General features: G+C 39.3%; 1 protein-coding gene across 1 annotated transcript in view; it reads left to right on the plus strand.

The window, feature by feature from the left end:
• Positions 1 to 16,813, plus strand: part of ADCYAP1R1 (adenylate cyclase activating polypeptide 1 (pituitary) receptor type I) — a 101,905-nt gene that overhangs the window by 39,821 nt on the left and 45,271 nt on the right. The window contains exon 3 of the mRNA XM_010077686.1: positions 8,711 to 8,818. Coding sequence (XP_010075988.1) covers positions 8,711 to 8,818 — 108 coding nt within the window. The remainder of the gene's footprint in view (positions 1 to 8,710; positions 8,819 to 16,813) is intronic.

The following is a 16,813-nucleotide window of genomic DNA, read 5'->3' on the forward strand; positions in this document are numbered from 1 at the left end:
TATAATAAAATCTATAATATATATTTATTTCTACCCCACTCTTCCATCATCACAACCAATAGCAGACTTAGTTAATCTTGTTAATCGAAGCTATTCAAAAAGGTAGGACACAGCTGGTAGTGCTCCACCCTCTTGTTCTTAATCACTTTTAATGGGTAAATTGTGTCTGTGGAGGGGAGGATCCCTTTGGGTAGGAGCTGACAGAGGGAGGGTAAGGCTTTGTGGAAGGGGAAGTGCATCTTTCTGGTTCTTGCTCTGTTGCTTTCTTCTCAAACTCTGTCTTAACTCTGCAAACTTCAGCCAGTGTTTTTTACTATGATCTTCCTAGAGATGACTCTGAGCTCAGTCATTTAAGGATTAAGATTTATCTCACTGTGATGTATATAAAGCCTTCTAGGCACTGATGGAACAGCCTCCCCTTTCCCCTCCCTCTCAGCTTGGAGAATTGATGGAAGATAGAGTTGAGAAAGAAAAGTGCATGACCTCTTCTTCTCCCATGAAGGCAGAGAAGTGTGTCAGAATGACGTGATGATGGGGTAGGACACTGACAATTGTTTTGGCTGCAATAAAAGAAGGGAGGGGTACCAGCAGCTTCCAGGCAAGGCTGCCTCCAGCAGAACCCCATGATCTTGTATAACCCATAGCCTGAGTGAAGCCAGATCATCTGTACCTGGTGAACTTGGCACTGGCTCAGGTTCTGGCAGTTTGTGTCATTCTGTCTTCCAGGAGTGTCAGAATAAAATCTCCCAATTTTTGGAATAATTTCACAGAGTGTCTCTGCCTCTAGAGCAGCAAAGTGATGACTTTCTCATAGATGAATAGCCATGTTTTTATTATATTTAAAGAAAGTGTGTTGGTTTTTTAAAAAAAAAAAACAAACCTCCTACCTCTCCATTTCCCAGATTAGTATCTTTTTACTCTTTTGAATAATTAGACAAAGAAATGTTCCAAATCCTTTGCCAAACTGAAGTTTCCCTTTAAAACTCTCCAAAGCTCACCTAAGACCAATTGGTTGGCAGCACTTAAAGGATTCTGGAGGTTTTCTTGGATGAGGTTTTCTTGGCAGCTAACAATGCAAGAACAGCAATAATTGTGAGCTTAGAATAAATATCCTGTGACTGTAAAGAATTAAACAGCTTTAAAAGAAGAAAAAAAGATTTATACCTAATTATAGATAGCAGCTCCCATTATTTAAAGGTTGATCTTTGCCATGTATAAAATGTTCAAGGAAAAAAATAATAATTTGGTATTAACCTTTCCTTTTGATGTGTGTTTCACACAAGATGTAGACAGGTACCTTTCACCCTCTCTGGGAGAGTAGTCTAATAGTTGAGTTTTTTGCATAAATTGTCTTTTCACCTCTGAAACAGATCATGGTCAAACAGTGACTTGTGTGTGGATTTGTATCTACTTTTTTTCCTTCCAAAATAGTAGGAATAAGGATAGAGTTCTAATTTATAATTTGTGTGGCTCATGCCTAAGGTAGTCAGAAGGTGAACGAAGGTGCTTGAGTGACGTAGAACACCAAAACCAAGTGAAATCTTCCCTGTTGAACTCTGGTAAAAAAGACTATCTCCCAGTTCTAAAATATACAATTTATGCTCTGCAAATACAAAGCACATGCACTTAATCTTTTGAGAGCTAACCCTGCTATCTTCAGCTTATCTTCTTCTGCTGCTATGCTACAGAAACCACTGTTCCGATCAAAGAAAAGCCACCCTTTCTGGTTCTTTCACTTCTGGTATTTAATATAATCTGGGATTAAATTAGTAGATAAGTAACAGTTCTTTGAAATCTGTGCTGTACTCAGTACGTCTTAGGTCTCTGAAAATGTCATCCCATAAAAAAACTCATTTTACTGATAACGACCTAGCAGTAGAAAATGCTCTCATAGCTTATATAATTATCATTACACAAACAATGGGTTCTAAATAGTCATAATGTAGTGTTGCATAACTCAACACCAGGGGTATCAGTTATCTAGAGAAAAGTAATGGAAAATATTAAGATGGGCCAACTATTGGAAAGCTTGACCACAGTTTATTTTGCTTTACATACAGCCAAGTCACTTCAACTGTACATGTGGAATTCCTCTCCTTTAATTCCAGTTCTTTTAATCCTAAAATTAGTTTTTCTCTTGGGGCATTTTCTAATCAGTGGAAGTAAAATACACATCTCCAGAGGATAATTTATCTTAGAAACCCTCTAGCAGCACCCTCCAAACGTGTCTGTTTTTCTTCATATACTGTAAAAAAAAATTGTAGAAGAACTTAGCTCAGATTTACATATGTAATATTTATACTGTTAAGGTAAATGAATAAAACATCAGACAGTGCAAGGTGCATCTCAGTGCAGTTGTAGCAAAATGTGGAGAGAGGAACAAATTCCAAGCGTAACAGCTGGCTCAGATGACATATGCTGAAAAAAGTAGATTTTGTTCAAATAATTCCAAAATCTGTTGGGAGCAGAACTGGGAAGGAAAAAAACCTTTCCTTTTTCCCTGCTCAGCTTCCCCTTGTACTCACTCTTTCATGCCTGCTTTGTATATAAGACATTTTAAGGAAGGAATTACTTTTTTTTTGTTCCTTGCCCGTGAACAAGTATTTTCTTTTCCAACATAGAAGAATGTCTTCCTTTAGTGTTTTTTCCCTTTGTGTTTTTTCTCCCCTTTTATAACTTACTCTGGAATTTCATTTTTTTCTTTTCTACTCTCTTGTGGTCCAGACTTTCAAAATCTGACAGTGTTATAGGTTTGCTGCCTGACTTGATATGCCTACAGAACGACCATTTCTGTAATAGGAGCTCCTCTAAGATACTCTTACTTTGAAATGTCAATTACTTTTGAAAATCTAGGTCCTATACCCAGGCCTTGCTTAAGCCTTTATTTATTTTGGTATTTACCTAGATTTATGAAAGAACAGAGAGCACTTATCTCATATTCCCCCTCACTTTATATGTCGTATGCCCTTTAAAAGTTATTGTGCATGGCATAATTCAGTTTAATATGCTGGCTTGTAACATTACATTTCCTTTGATATTACTCTCCTGAAGGTAATATGACCTTGAAGGTGATATTTTAAACTAATAAATGAGGATTGGAACTGAAAATCAAACTGAAAGCTGTAAGCCAAAAGGATGGATTTTCATCTCAAGCCTCTATTTCCATGCATAAAAAATACAGAAGTATAACGTTTATATATTTACATTTTTTCTTGATTACCCAAGGAAACAAATCTTATGCAAATTCTTTTCTATTCCCTTTTATCTCTGTATAGATCCATTAATCCCTTTGCCCATTTTCCTGTAATTCCTTTTTTCACTTCCCCACTTCATACAATAACTTTGAGTCCACTAAATAAAGTCAGTAGCATTTGACAGAGTTGCAGTAGTCCCAAAGCTGCAAATTCCTGTAAGTTTTGTGAAGATGATGTGCTGAGTACAAGAAAGATGTCAAGATAATTTTTTTCATGGAGAGAGGGACAGGTAGGGGTGAATGAATGAACAGTGAATTAGTACACAGGGTCTTGTCATCTAAAAACCAATTCTCTGCTTTTCCACCTTTTTTTTGGTCAAAAATAGCAGGGATGAGAAGCAGACATGCTGCACTAGAGACAAGACAAGGACATTGGAGGATGCTGTGGATATTGTTTAAGAGGATTTGAATATAGAGTGTAAATGAGAGTATTGCAGTAGAGGCACCATGAGAAAGTGGGAACAAGACTTGGGTGAAGCTCCATGGAGGGAGGATGACTAGAATGGTTTTAGTGCTAGGTAAAATTTTAAAATTGCTTCAGAAGATTATGCAATGATAGATATCCATAGTTTCCTCCTTGTTATGCAATTTGACCTTTCTCTCAAAGAGCTGTTCTTTTTCAATAACTGCCAAATCAGACCCATCCTTGGGTATATGAGGCATCTCCCTCAGCCACAATAATATTGAATTTAAACTGAAGTGTCATGGGCTTCATATAAAATTCATATAAAATCCTAAAATCCATGTTGTTCTTCACCTGAAATCAGGACTCTGTATTTTGAGGCACAATTCATAAGAACTGTACAAGGTGGATCCAGCCTACAGTCTAAACATGAGTTTTGTCTCACTTTTCCAAGAAGAAACTTGAGACAGAGATGTAAGGATTGACCATGTGTTTTTTCATAAGCAGCTGTTGTGGCTTGCTAAGGGAGGCTGCAACTCCACCAGTCAGCCCTCTGCCCAGAGGTAGAGTTGGTTCATGTTTTCTCCAAAAGACCACACAGACCCTGTGGGGAATACCAGCTTCAGCCATTTAATAGGCAGTGCTCTAGGTTAAGCTAGTTTTTAGCCTCATTCTACTGAGTGTAGTCAGTGGAGAGATGGAAGTACACTTACAAGGTTATCTACCACCACTGTTGGCTTAAAATGGGATTATCCCTATCTGGAAAGTCTCTCTCCATGAACTCCAGAGGAAACTGAATCAGGGTAAAACAGTAAGTCTTAGCTATCTGAAGTTAAAAGAATCATGACTAATCCTATAGTTGAATCACCACTGTGTTTCCTCAAACGTCAGTGACAAGGCATGGGGTCTCCTGAAGGATCATCCATCCCATCAGAGAGGAGGTGACTAGTTGAGCAGCATGAGGCACTCTTCTTCCCATGCTACGCAAAGGGCATAAGGGCTTACCCAAGATCAGATGCTGAGCTTTCCACAAATTATGTCAGCTGAGCTGAATCCCACAAAGTTTGCCAAACATGACTTTCAGTCTGCAGGTTGCAGTGCAGATGTGGGAAGCGAAGGCAGAGCTTGTGCTTTCCCCCAGGTGTCTTGTTTTCAAGATCATCCATTAGCAAGACCATCACTTTTCACTCTGGCTTACATGAAATCTTATTCTACAAAACTATCCATTGTTATTACTAATTTCTAACATGCTAAGAACCAGGAAAATTTGCCCACTTGAAGCTGCATCTTGCTGCTTGCAGCATCTGAGCTACCTCTTTCAAAGCTAGCTTGGTTATCCCTACATCCCACGGCAACGGAGACATACTGTCAGTGCCAGAGGAGAGCCCCACGGTGCAGTTTCACACTCAAGTCACATTGATTTCCCTGGGCAGATTTCACCCAGCAGGAGCTGCTGGCTGTATTGTGGTGTACAAATGTAAGGGGATTGTGCATGCTGGTCTTCATTCCATCTAATTTTTTTTTGTCACCAATTTCTTTGCTCTTCTAATTTTTTTTTTTGTTTCAAATATGCATTTCTAGGCAGGATCAGGCAATGTTTGCATTGATAGTGAATTCTTTCCAATCTCCATCACTCACCTATTTTAGTAACTAAGGCCACTTACTTGACCCTCTGCTTCTCTCTCCCTCTCTTCCAATGTCAGAACATCGGTGCTTTCTGATGTAATGTAAAAGACAGTATAAAGTCTTTTTAAATGGGGCTATTTCTTACCTCTGCATGGTATTACCACAAAACCAGCCACCTGGTATAGCTGAATTTGATACACAGTGCTGTGAAATATTTACTCCGTGTCTACACTTTCCTTTCTGCAGTATGAGGATTTCCTTGCATTTCTCTAGGTTGATTTGCAGTATCTATTGCTATCCCAGTGTTTGGAAGACAACGGATGTTGAAGTAATAATAAGAAATAAGAAAGCTTTCCCTATTCCTATCAAGCCCATTTAATTTAAGTGAGCAAGGCTAGCAGGTGGTTCTCAGATCTCATTAGCCACTTTGATTGCCTCTAACACCTTTTGTAAGCAAATGTCTCATTATCATGGCTATTTACATATCCTTCTGTACAGAGTGCCATACATCAGTGAACTATAAACCTATTACTACATGCCTTGAGATTTACATGGTAAATACAGTTCCTGCTGTGTGGACAGACAATAGCTATCAAAGACAATAAAATTTAATAGCGCTCAATGTGCTCTTGATTTCCATCTTTAGTATGCCGATTGTATCACAAAACTTTTCAAACCCCAGCCTTTGAGCTGTTTGGAGATATTCTAGAGAATCACAGTACTCGTACAATGAGATCCTCATCTGGCAAAGGGAACAACCTGGGGTAGGAATGGAAGAAAGAGAGAAGAGGGAGATATGTAAATGATTCCCTTTTTCCAGCTCCTGGAATATTGTATTCTGTTGGGTCTGGTAAAGGTGAGGGATTTTAAGCTAATAATATCAGGATTTTATATAGTTATTAGTTGATATTATGTAATCTGATGCTGCATCCTTTAATCTGAAAAAAATATCAACTGCTTATCACCTAGGGGTGCTGGTCGACAGCTGGCTGAACATGAGCCAGCAGTGTGCCCAGGTGGCCAAGAAGGCCAACGGCATCCTGGCCTGTATCAAAGACAGTGTGGCCAGCAGGACTGGGGCAGGGATTGTGCCCCTGGACTTGGCACTGGTGAGGCTGCACCTTGAATCCTGTGTTCAGTTCTGGGCCCCTCACCACAAGAAGGACATTGAGGTGCTGCAGCAGGTCCAGAGAAGGGCAACGAAGCTGGGGAAGGGTCTGGAGCACAGGTCTGACGAGGAGCGGCTGAGGGAGCTGGGGGGGTTCAGTCTGGAGAAGAGGAGGCTGAGAGGAGACCTCATCACTCTCTACAACTGCCTGAAAGGAGGGTGCAGTGAGGTGGGTGCTGGGCTCTGCTCTAAAGTAACAAGTGATGGGACAAGAGGAAACAGCCTCAAGTTGCACCAGGGGAGGTTTAGGCTGGACATTAGAAAAAATTTCTTCACTGAAAGAGTGCTCAGGCATTGGAACAGGCTGCCCAGGGCAGTGGTGGAGTCACCATCCCTGGAGGGGGTCAAGAAACGTGTAGATGTGGTGCTTAGGGACATGGGTTAGTGGGTTGGGTGGTGTTGGGTTGGACTTGATGATCCTTGGGGTCTTTTCCAACCTTAATGATTCTATGATCATGTGCCATCATTGTAGGACAATAACAGTGTTGTTTGAGGCTGACCTAACTCTTCGAACACTGTATCACTCAGAACTGCCCTATCCACCACACAGTGCTATCTGCCTTGTATTTTCTGATAAAACATAGAGCTTCATTCCCTGCCACTGAAGCTCATGGAAAAAATCCACCAAGTCCAGTCCTGTGAGCATACATTCTCCACAGATGGGAATTTGCTACTAAAGCTGATAAAGCCCACACTGTTTTTACAAGTTCATCACCCAAACCTCATTAGGTTGTACTCATGCCAGGCTGAAATATGACACTTTGAAATATTATCTGCTTTTACTGAAGATCTTGTTTTTCTTGGCACATAGTCGAAGAGAGATCATATCTATGGAAAACCACTTAGAAAATCCTGGGGCTTGTGGCTTTTAACAGTTAATAAGATTATGTGCTCAGTCTCAACATCAAATGCAAATAAGTAGTGGAGTTACTTAGATTTAGTTCTGCTTTCTTTTCCTGACTGAGGTAGAAGACAACTCCTGTCTGAGATTCCTTCTCTGAGTCATTTTTTTAGGCATTAGTAGGAAATTTGAGAGATTATTCTGAATTTTTCTGTACACCGGATAAGTCTTCTAGGTTTATGAGCTAGGGAGATGGCTGTTTACAGAATTACAGGAGGAGCCACACCTAGATAGCTGCTTCTTGAAAGCCATCGTTTGCCATGTCTTTGACACAGTGATCACAAAGAAGTGGGAGATGGGCTCTTTTTATTTCAAAAGAACACATGGGACCTGAATTTTTTTTTATATCCTAACAGAAGACACCTCCAGTCCCCAATCCCATCACCTTCTCTTTCTGTGTGCTTGTAAGAGGAAGTTGTATTTTTACCATTCAGATCTTTAATTCAGAGCTTGTTACCCGAAGCTTAATCTCTGAACAGTTGTTAAAGGCCTGATTCTATCTTCAGTTTATGCAAGAAATCCCCATCCCTGGAAATATTCAAGGTCAGGTTGGATAGGGCTCGGAGCAGCCTGATCTCATTAAAGATGTCCTTGCTCATTGCAAGGGGCTTAGACTAGATGATCTTTAAAGGTCCCTTCCAACCCAAACTCTTCTATGATGCTAAGAAATCATTAAGTTCAAAATGTTCCTTTTGATATTGTGAGTTTGTATGCTCTAAAACAAAAATTGTGGTAAAGACAGTGAATGGTATTCTGACAGCTCTTTAATAATGCAGGACGTTTCTGCTCCCAATATTTTTTTAAAGACATGAACAACATGAAAGAAGGGAGCTTCCCTCACATATCCACAAAACTGGCTGTAGGATGAAGCAGAACCTGGTTTTGTCAGTTTCCAGTCATCTCCCTGGGTCAAATTCCAAAATGTGCTGGTACCTAAACTTTGGCAAGGATTAGAGTCAACAGAAATTTATTAAATTTAAATAAAAGATGACTAAAGATTTAACTCGGCAGTACTGAAAGATAACTAAATTATACTAAAAGAAAGCTGCATGGCAGTATGTTTCATGCTTAAAGGTAAATTTGTTTCCGGTATATGTTGGAGTGATTTAACTGGGACTAAGAAATGTCATCTTCTGCTAGGGTAGAGTCTGGTCATTATTGTGCCATGTAACTACATATTTTTTTACTATTCCTATGAATGAAAGTTATTTTATTTTAGGGAAAACTTATTAGAAAATGATACTGTTTATTATTCTAAACAAGCTCATTTTTATGGATAGAAGACAGAACAAAATATAATGCACATTAACGGGGTGATTTCCACCACTAATGTATTTTATCCCTCCTTTTCTTCTATAGGTTGCCCAGGAATGTGGGACAATATTACGTGCTGGAAACCTGCAAGTGTGGGTGAAATTGTCTTTGTCAAGTGTCCTGCACTGTTCAGATTTATCATCTCTGAAGACGGTAAAGTATTTTCTGTTTGTTCCTTGCCTCTGAAATCAGTAAGACCTGAAACCGTTTTTGGGTCTTGGATAACTAATCATCACAATTCAAACCTGTTTTAGAAAATAACTAAAACTCTGAGCTGGGTTCTGCTCATGCCTAAGGAGAACATAGACATGACTAATGCAAGGAGCTCCTGTGTTGGGAGTCCAGGGAAGAGTCAGTGGGAATTAAAGGTTCCTGGAGAGATGCAGAAGCTCCATCATGCCCTTTTGTGGTCTGTAGAAATGTCACCATCCTACTGCCCTTTGCAGCTGGCTCCAGCAGCCAAGTAAGCAAACAAAAGATCGGAAACTTGCCCAGGGAGTGATTTGATCAAACGGACTGTTTCTGATTCCAGCATGCGTTGCTGCCTAACAGCGTTGTCTTTTGTCTTGCAAGACATACTGCAGATGGTCAGCTAGGCTGGTGTGCTTTCTCTTTTCTCTCTCTAAGCTGCCACTCTAAGCTTGGACCAAAACCCCATGCACTCACCGTGTTTGGTAACCAAACCCTATTAGACCCCAGCTTCAATCCTTGTACAGCCCAGCCACTGCTCCCAAATGAGTTACTATTAAAAGGAGAACCTACCTTAGTAGTAGTAATACTGTTTGACCTAGTTATTAATATTACTTTGTGCTTTTTAATGGGAAGAGTCTCTATGCAAGCTACTGTTTGCATAATACCAAAACCACCTTGTCCTTTCTCAACTTTTTTTAACCTTTGAAATGCATGAAAATTTGCCAGGTGAAAATGAGAATGTGTGGACCGGAGGAAATAACTATTAAGTTATTCACAGCAGACATATAGATTGTTACATGTTCTCTTGAAATTCCTTTTTTTTTTTTTCATGGTTCCGTTAAATTATCTTCCCAGCTGAGTGATGGAGAGGGGTTAAGTCCTCCCATCAATGTTAGCTAACAACAAAACTTTGCTGATAATTAACACAGTTTTGTCCATCCCCTCCCAGCACCCATCTAGGCTATCACAGATCACTTAATTAACACTGTCCATTGAGGAACAAGTCCATAATTTTCCCCCAGGGTCCTTTTTCCCAAAGAACATTTTGCGAACGAATTATTCACTTCCAGCCTTGAGTCCAAAATCCACCGTCTCTGCATGGCCAGACACAGAGCATGATTTGTGGGAGCCAGTAAGTGGTTCATACACATCTCCAGGAATGCTGAAATCCTCACCTTTAAATACATCCATCTGAACTCATCCAGACGCTGAAGCAAGTGCCAGTGCTCTTGTGAAATGGAGAATTTAATGGTGATCATTACCTCATTTAAATTTATCCATGTGAAACTCATGTGTTTTCTCTATACAAGTCCTCGAGACTCCATCTGTAGTCAGCGGAGAGAAAGAGACTCACACAAGGCAATTTATGGTATTCCAGGAGACAAGAGGTGAATCATACCTTGGAGATACTTCTCTTTATCCAGCAAATACTAAGGGCTATGCATTTAAACTAGGCACCTAATTTTTTAACACGGGAAGATAAATCTCTCCTTAAATTATCAGGTATAAAAATATAATTGCTACTGTAATTTTATGTGCTTTAATTATAGCCAGTATAATTTAACATAATCTTTACTGCTGCAATATTGGTTCAGTATTGACTCAGTAGATGCAGTGGCACTTACTAAGCCATCCAGGTTTAGTGTTAATATTAAAACCAACACATCAGTATCCAGCAGGGTTTGTATCCAGTGGGGGTAAGGAAATATTTTTCCTTCTTTCAGGGGTTTTTTTTTTTTTTGTGTGTGTGTGTTGGTTTGGTTTTTTTTACAGACTTTGTAATCAATTATTGTTGACTACTTGTCATTCAGCCTGATCATCAAACCAATTCTGGTCGTCCTTTGTGCAGGATAGACACGCAACTAAAAGTTTTTGCTAGCCAGTTATCAGCGACGCTTGAAGCCTGCAGGCAAAATGCTTTAATGTTATTTATTGTGCATCAGCAGATGGCTGATAGATTGTTATCTTCTGATATAACTGCAGGAAGCCTGCTGCTCATACAGCGCCTGTCCGAGTTTCAATTAGGACCTCTCCTTGTCCATGGCTTGTAATCTATACCCCCTACATACCCTTCAGCTACAGTGTGCTAACACATGATAACATAAAATAACACTTTTCTCTCTCTCCGTGCCTGCTTTGGATGTGATGATCAGAGATATTTCTAGTTTGATACTATGGAGAGTGGTACCATGTACATCTCCAGCACAGGAAATCTCCCCCACCCACCTCTGCCATGGACCTTTTAATTATTCTTTATTTCAAAGGATGTCTCTGATGCTTCTACTTATATCCCACAGAAATATGGTGCCTTTTTGCTTTTACTGATGAAATTTCTTTCCCATGGTGTTATCATTTCTGAAGTAATTAAGGCTGGGAGGGCTCTTGAGAAATCATCTAACCTAGCTACCTCCTCAAAGGCAGAGTTAACTCAATATGATCTATTCCAGTGCTTAATTAAACTGTTACCTGTTAACAGGAAAGGCTATTTTTTTTTTTAAATAAAAAGCAACATACACGTTAGAATTTTTTTTTTAAATATATAAAATTATAAGCTCTACTGTAATGGGGGCTATGTAAAATAAAGGCCTGAAATAATATTTTTAAATTATTCACCTAGGATTTCCAGACATGTTCGCATACTGTACTTCACATTTGACCTGCAGCAGGGTGATGGTATGACCCTAGGGGAGGAGTAGTCAGTCCAGTGTAAACATATGTCCCGCTTTCTTTCTTACGGGATCACTAACAAAAGTGACAGCTGTTACCTCTTGTAGTGTTGGGTTTAAGGGGTTTTTGGACATCTGTTCAGTAGGAACAAGCCCAAGATTCATAATTCATTAGATAAACAAATAAACATTTAGTCTGGAGTAGTTTGAAATCTGTCCAGATCCATCTGGATTTGCACTAGTGACCCCAAAGTGGAAATATCTGCACTAGTGACCCCAAGGTGGAAATATCTACATCTGTAATCACTCTCTTGGGTGAATTGGGATGAGTTTTCACTCTTGCTGCTAATTTTAATTAGCCATGTGTATTGGTTTCAAGGAGGGCTTAATGAAAAAAGTCACATTTTATGATGGTTCCTTAAATAAAGGGCTATTAGCTAACTAAAATGTTTCTAAGACACAGATAATCACATTTTATAGATTGTTATAGTATCCTCTGGCTGCTGCTATGTTTCCAGAATGTGAAAACAGGCTAGGCACTGATGCTAATATTTATTAATAACATATTCTTAATACAGCAAAATTTTTATATAACCATAAAACAATTTTTACAGAGTAGCAATAACTTGAAATTATGTTTTTAAATAGTTTATCCTATGAAACACTGAAGCACCTATAGGTACAGATGTTTGTATAACAACAGGCAAACCATATGATGGGTTAATCTTGAAGAGGGGTAGGACTTATCTCACTTGGCTTTGGATATCTGAAAGTGATGTGTAAGTCTGAACTCTTCACATGGATTTCTGGTTCAGTAAACGGAAAGCAATGAGTACTTGTAGAAGATGTTTCCTCTGACCTATCCCAAATGCTTATCTTGAGGTGAATGAAGTCACTGCAGGGAGCTCTGTTTTTTGTGAATTTCAGAAAGGAACTTGGCTGCCTTGACTTGGGTGTCTGATTTCCCTATGCAGTACAATGAAGAAAAACAAAAAGAGACTACAAAATGAAATTAACCAACTCAACTGTCATCTGGAGAGATGCTTTGTTGAAAAATTATCTTTGGATTTAGCTAAAAATACCAGCTGTTGCTGTTTTTAATTTGAAAATAGGCTCTGCTCTAACCTTCGTTGCAATTGAACTGAAGAGTAACACTAGAACTGCTGTCAGCGTCATCCAGAAAACCTAGTGTTGAATCCCGTGCTGTGTGGTTGGTGATGCTTCCTTGTGAAATTTCATTTCACCTCTCTGCTCCTCCAAAATCACAAAATTTTTCATTTCCTGTCAGGTGCAGACTGTGAACAATAAGATTGTTCTCGAAATCTTTCCACATGAAAAAACCATATTAGCTCCCGAGTCTCTTCTGATCTAGTAGGTTAAGGATTTATAGTTGCTTTCCTTCTAGAGGGATCCTAAATATTGATTTATTTTCATCTTCAACATTCATTTCAGGGACTGATATCCCTCAATTCACTATTTTATTTTCACCGGGAGCTATAATTTCCATGATGGCTTTTATGTATTATCCTTTCTCCAGTGCCTTCCCAGTACCAACTCCAGAGACACACACTCTAGAGTGGGACATATTTAAAGCATTCTAAGGTATCTTTGCAGAGGAAGAAAAACAGAAAAGTGTGTCAAGCTGTGATGTTGCATTTCAGTATGAAATAGCAAGACTTAGATATGGCACCAACATAGTCATCTGTACTCCCAGACAGACAATTTTCTCTCTTTTGTTCTTTTTCCCTTTTTTTTCCAGAGGTGATAGTGCCTGGCAGTGAAAATCTACAGAAGCCAAGTCTGTGTTTTTCTTTCTTTGGCCTGCACAGCTGCGATATCCTGGAACCTATCAAGCCACATTACTCAAATGGGCCATTGAAAGAAACCCAATATCCAGATCAGAAACGAGCATATTTTTAGATCTTTGATTTGCCGTAAAAACTAATACAAATGATAACAGGCAGTTTCTGAGTATTGCCATATGCTCCACATGGAGAAAATGCTTTCATTCACAAATCCAAATAAGAAATCTGATTAGCTCTTACTGAACTTTCCAACAGCTCAGCATGTTTATCTGGTGCTCGGTCTAGGACATTAACTGCTACACCCAAAAAAGCATTATTTCGAAGCATGGTTTGTTATGTGAGACAGAGCAAATGTACATTTTTTTTTTTAATGAAAGATAGAAAAGCCATCCTGTGTTGATACTAGGATTAAGGTGTCCTAATTAAAACCCAGTAGAATTAAAAATGTGTCCAGGTATTATAGAGTTTAAGAGGGAGTTATATCCTATGCTCACATTTTTGGACCAAAGTGTTTGGCTTGCTGCCACTCTGGAACTTGTATGACTTCAGTGCTCAGCCAACAAGCTGTATTGTCCCTCTGAACAAGAAATTGAAAATAGTCTGTTACCGATCCCATTAAAAACACTCAAGTACTTTGTCGTAAGAACACCAAGCCTCATACATTCTGCATTAGAGATATCATGGGTGGAGAATAGGATTTATGGATGCAGGGTTAATTGGATTTGGGAAGCCATCTGTGTCTTTTTTCTCTTGTCTGAGTTCAGATATTATCCCTAATCAAACAGAGCAAGATGACAAGAGAAGAGTTAATGAGAGGGGAAGTGATACTACATGTTAATATGTGGAAAGCCCTTCTGTGTCATTTATTGGGAAACAGTCCTGGTAAAGTCTTTTAAGTGTTGTCTATGTACCACTATGAAAACGGTATGTAACTCCCAAACTGGGTGACAAGAGAATAAAAATCACTGCCTTCCCAAGGTGAAAGCTGCTGAAAATATTTTCAAGTTGTAGTGTCTATTAGTTTGGTTTATGTATTGATTTTTTTTATATAGACAGAAAGAAAAGGGGACTGGTGAAGATCAAGGGCCTTCTAAACAACAAAATATATCTGGAAGATTGTGCACTTATTTTCTACTGCAGTAGAAGATGTAGGTTTTCTTACTGGTAGCTGAAATTAAGGTCAGCATTGCAGCAGACTAAAATTGGAAATTGTATTTGGCTCTCAAATAAACAAGGCGAAGGATCAATGCAAAGGTCTGGATTTCTATCCAAGTATATCTCACCCCTGGTGGATATTTCAACATCCTGCATGAAAACTACTGAAAGAAAAAAAACTGGAAATAGGGAGTAGTCTCTGAAAAACAGGCATGACCCATCCCATAGCATTTTCATCATGGAATAATGATGAGCCATTAGAGCTTAACTAGTCTTTAAAGCAATCAGGACTCTGTGTATACCTTAGTTTCATCCTTCACTTGATATAAGATCCTATGTAGCATTCAGAAGGAAGTTCAATGCAAGGGTATCTGGGTTGTATATATATTTATACTTATATGTTTATATATATATACACACACACACACATATATATATATAACAGTTAATGGTTTTAGCTTTCAAAGCTGTCTGCAGATTACATATGTGTTACTGTTGTTTTGTGTTCAGCAAGTCCTAGAAAGAATTGTGACATAAAGAATGGGTACAAGAGACCTACCAAGTGTCAATGATACAAATAAAAATTCTTGCCAATAACCAAAACAATAGTGCATACTAGGTAATGACTCCTTTCCTGGTGGTTTTCATCCCTAGGTTATCCACAGACAGTAAAGCCATGGGATTACTTCAGCTTTGCCAAAGCGAGGAGGAGAAGCTATAATCAAGCATGTCTTCTTGGTTGCAGCGTCACAAAGTCTATCCGCAATGCAGAGGGAAAAGGGAGGAAAATATTGCCATCAAAGAATAGTAACTATATCTACGTTTACAGTCAAGTAGTTAAGGCTTCATAGATGCTTTTTACAGGAAAAGGGCACTTTATGGCTTTTCCCACCAAATTACAGGGACATAGGACCTGTGCCTATGATACTCAAAATTACAACATGACCAAGAGCATTTCAGCTAAAGATCAAGTTCTTGGTCCTTTGCAAGATGACATCCTGCAGTGGCCAGGAGAAAGCTGTAATGCAGCTCAAGACCTTTGTTAATAGGATCTGAAAGCTAACTTGGCCTTGGAAAATAATAAAAAAAAATCATGCTCCTGTGGGAAGCATGGAAGGGTGGAATGTGCTGAGAACTGATCAGTAGTTTGGAGAACACTTGGACAGCAAAAGGTAACACATGGAAGTATCACTGTAGGTGGAACATAGGCAGATGCTTCAACCTTCACAAGGAATCTTTGCTCTGTTCCTGTTCTCCTCTTGACTCAACTGAGAACGGAGTTCCAGTTGATTGCAAGATTTTGGGTGTGGTGGGCACACATTCATTCTTGCCTTTAAGCAGGTGATTTAATATGTGTTTTTTTTCCTGGGACTTATTTCATAACTGATAATCTAAATTGGACAAAGTTTCTTATTTTCCTCTGAACTATGTCCTCTGCCCTCTTCAGGGCTAGGACACCCTTCAGTAGGATATGCATTGATCTTGCGCTCTGATGGATGCTCCTGTGGCAACCAGCCTCGTAGGAAGGATATGCATAACGTTTAGATAATGCCTAGCAGTTGCTATGGTGACCTCAGTCCACTGCTAGTTTCATAGCCTTTGATAAGAAAGAGCAAGAAAAGAAGAAAATTGTAATATCCCTTACATTTTTTTGATCGTATCTGTAGTTCAGTCCCGCTTCAGCCAGCCCTATGTATGCCTTTATGTTCTCCATATGGGACCCCATTGCTATTCTCCCGTGGTCTCCAGGCATGAGTCGCCGGGTCTTCTTGTCTCTATGTCGTGAAACCATGTGCCCTGAAATCAGTATGGGATATAGGGAGAAAGGACTTGTGTACAGTTCCACCACTGCCTTTACTGCAATGTTTTGCGCAAACCACTGGGTAACAAAGAAGATGCAGAAGCGAGTTAATCTCATCCTATGATAGATGTCTAAGCTAAATCACCCTCAGGAAGGGCCAGTCTCTCTGCCCTTTATGGAGGAGACTTAAAGATCAGACGAACTTATTTTCAGCTGGGTAAATTGGATGGGACGAATTTGCTCCAAAGGACCAGTTCCTCAGATGTCCTTAGGCACCAGTTCTTATTCAAACACCCAAATACGAACCAGGCTTCCTAATCATACCCTTAATTTTCCTCTGCCTCAGTTTTCCTGTTATTCTAAATACAGTGAACAACAGCACCTCATTTTGCACTGTCTCTGTGGGAGCACTATGCTCACAAATCCCTTTGACCACGCAGTATACAGTAAATGCCAAATGACTAAGGATTTTCAATCTGTAGTTTAAAGTATTGTCTATGGGGCATGAGGCTGGAGAGACCAAAACTCC

The sequence above is a fragment of the Pterocles gutturalis genome, unplaced genomic scaffold (assembly GCF_000699245.1).
Source record: "Pterocles gutturalis isolate BGI_N339 unplaced genomic scaffold, ASM69924v1 scaffold2118, whole genome shotgun sequence".
Taxonomy (NCBI): domain Eukaryota; kingdom Metazoa; phylum Chordata; class Aves; order Pterocliformes; family Pteroclidae; genus Pterocles; species Pterocles gutturalis.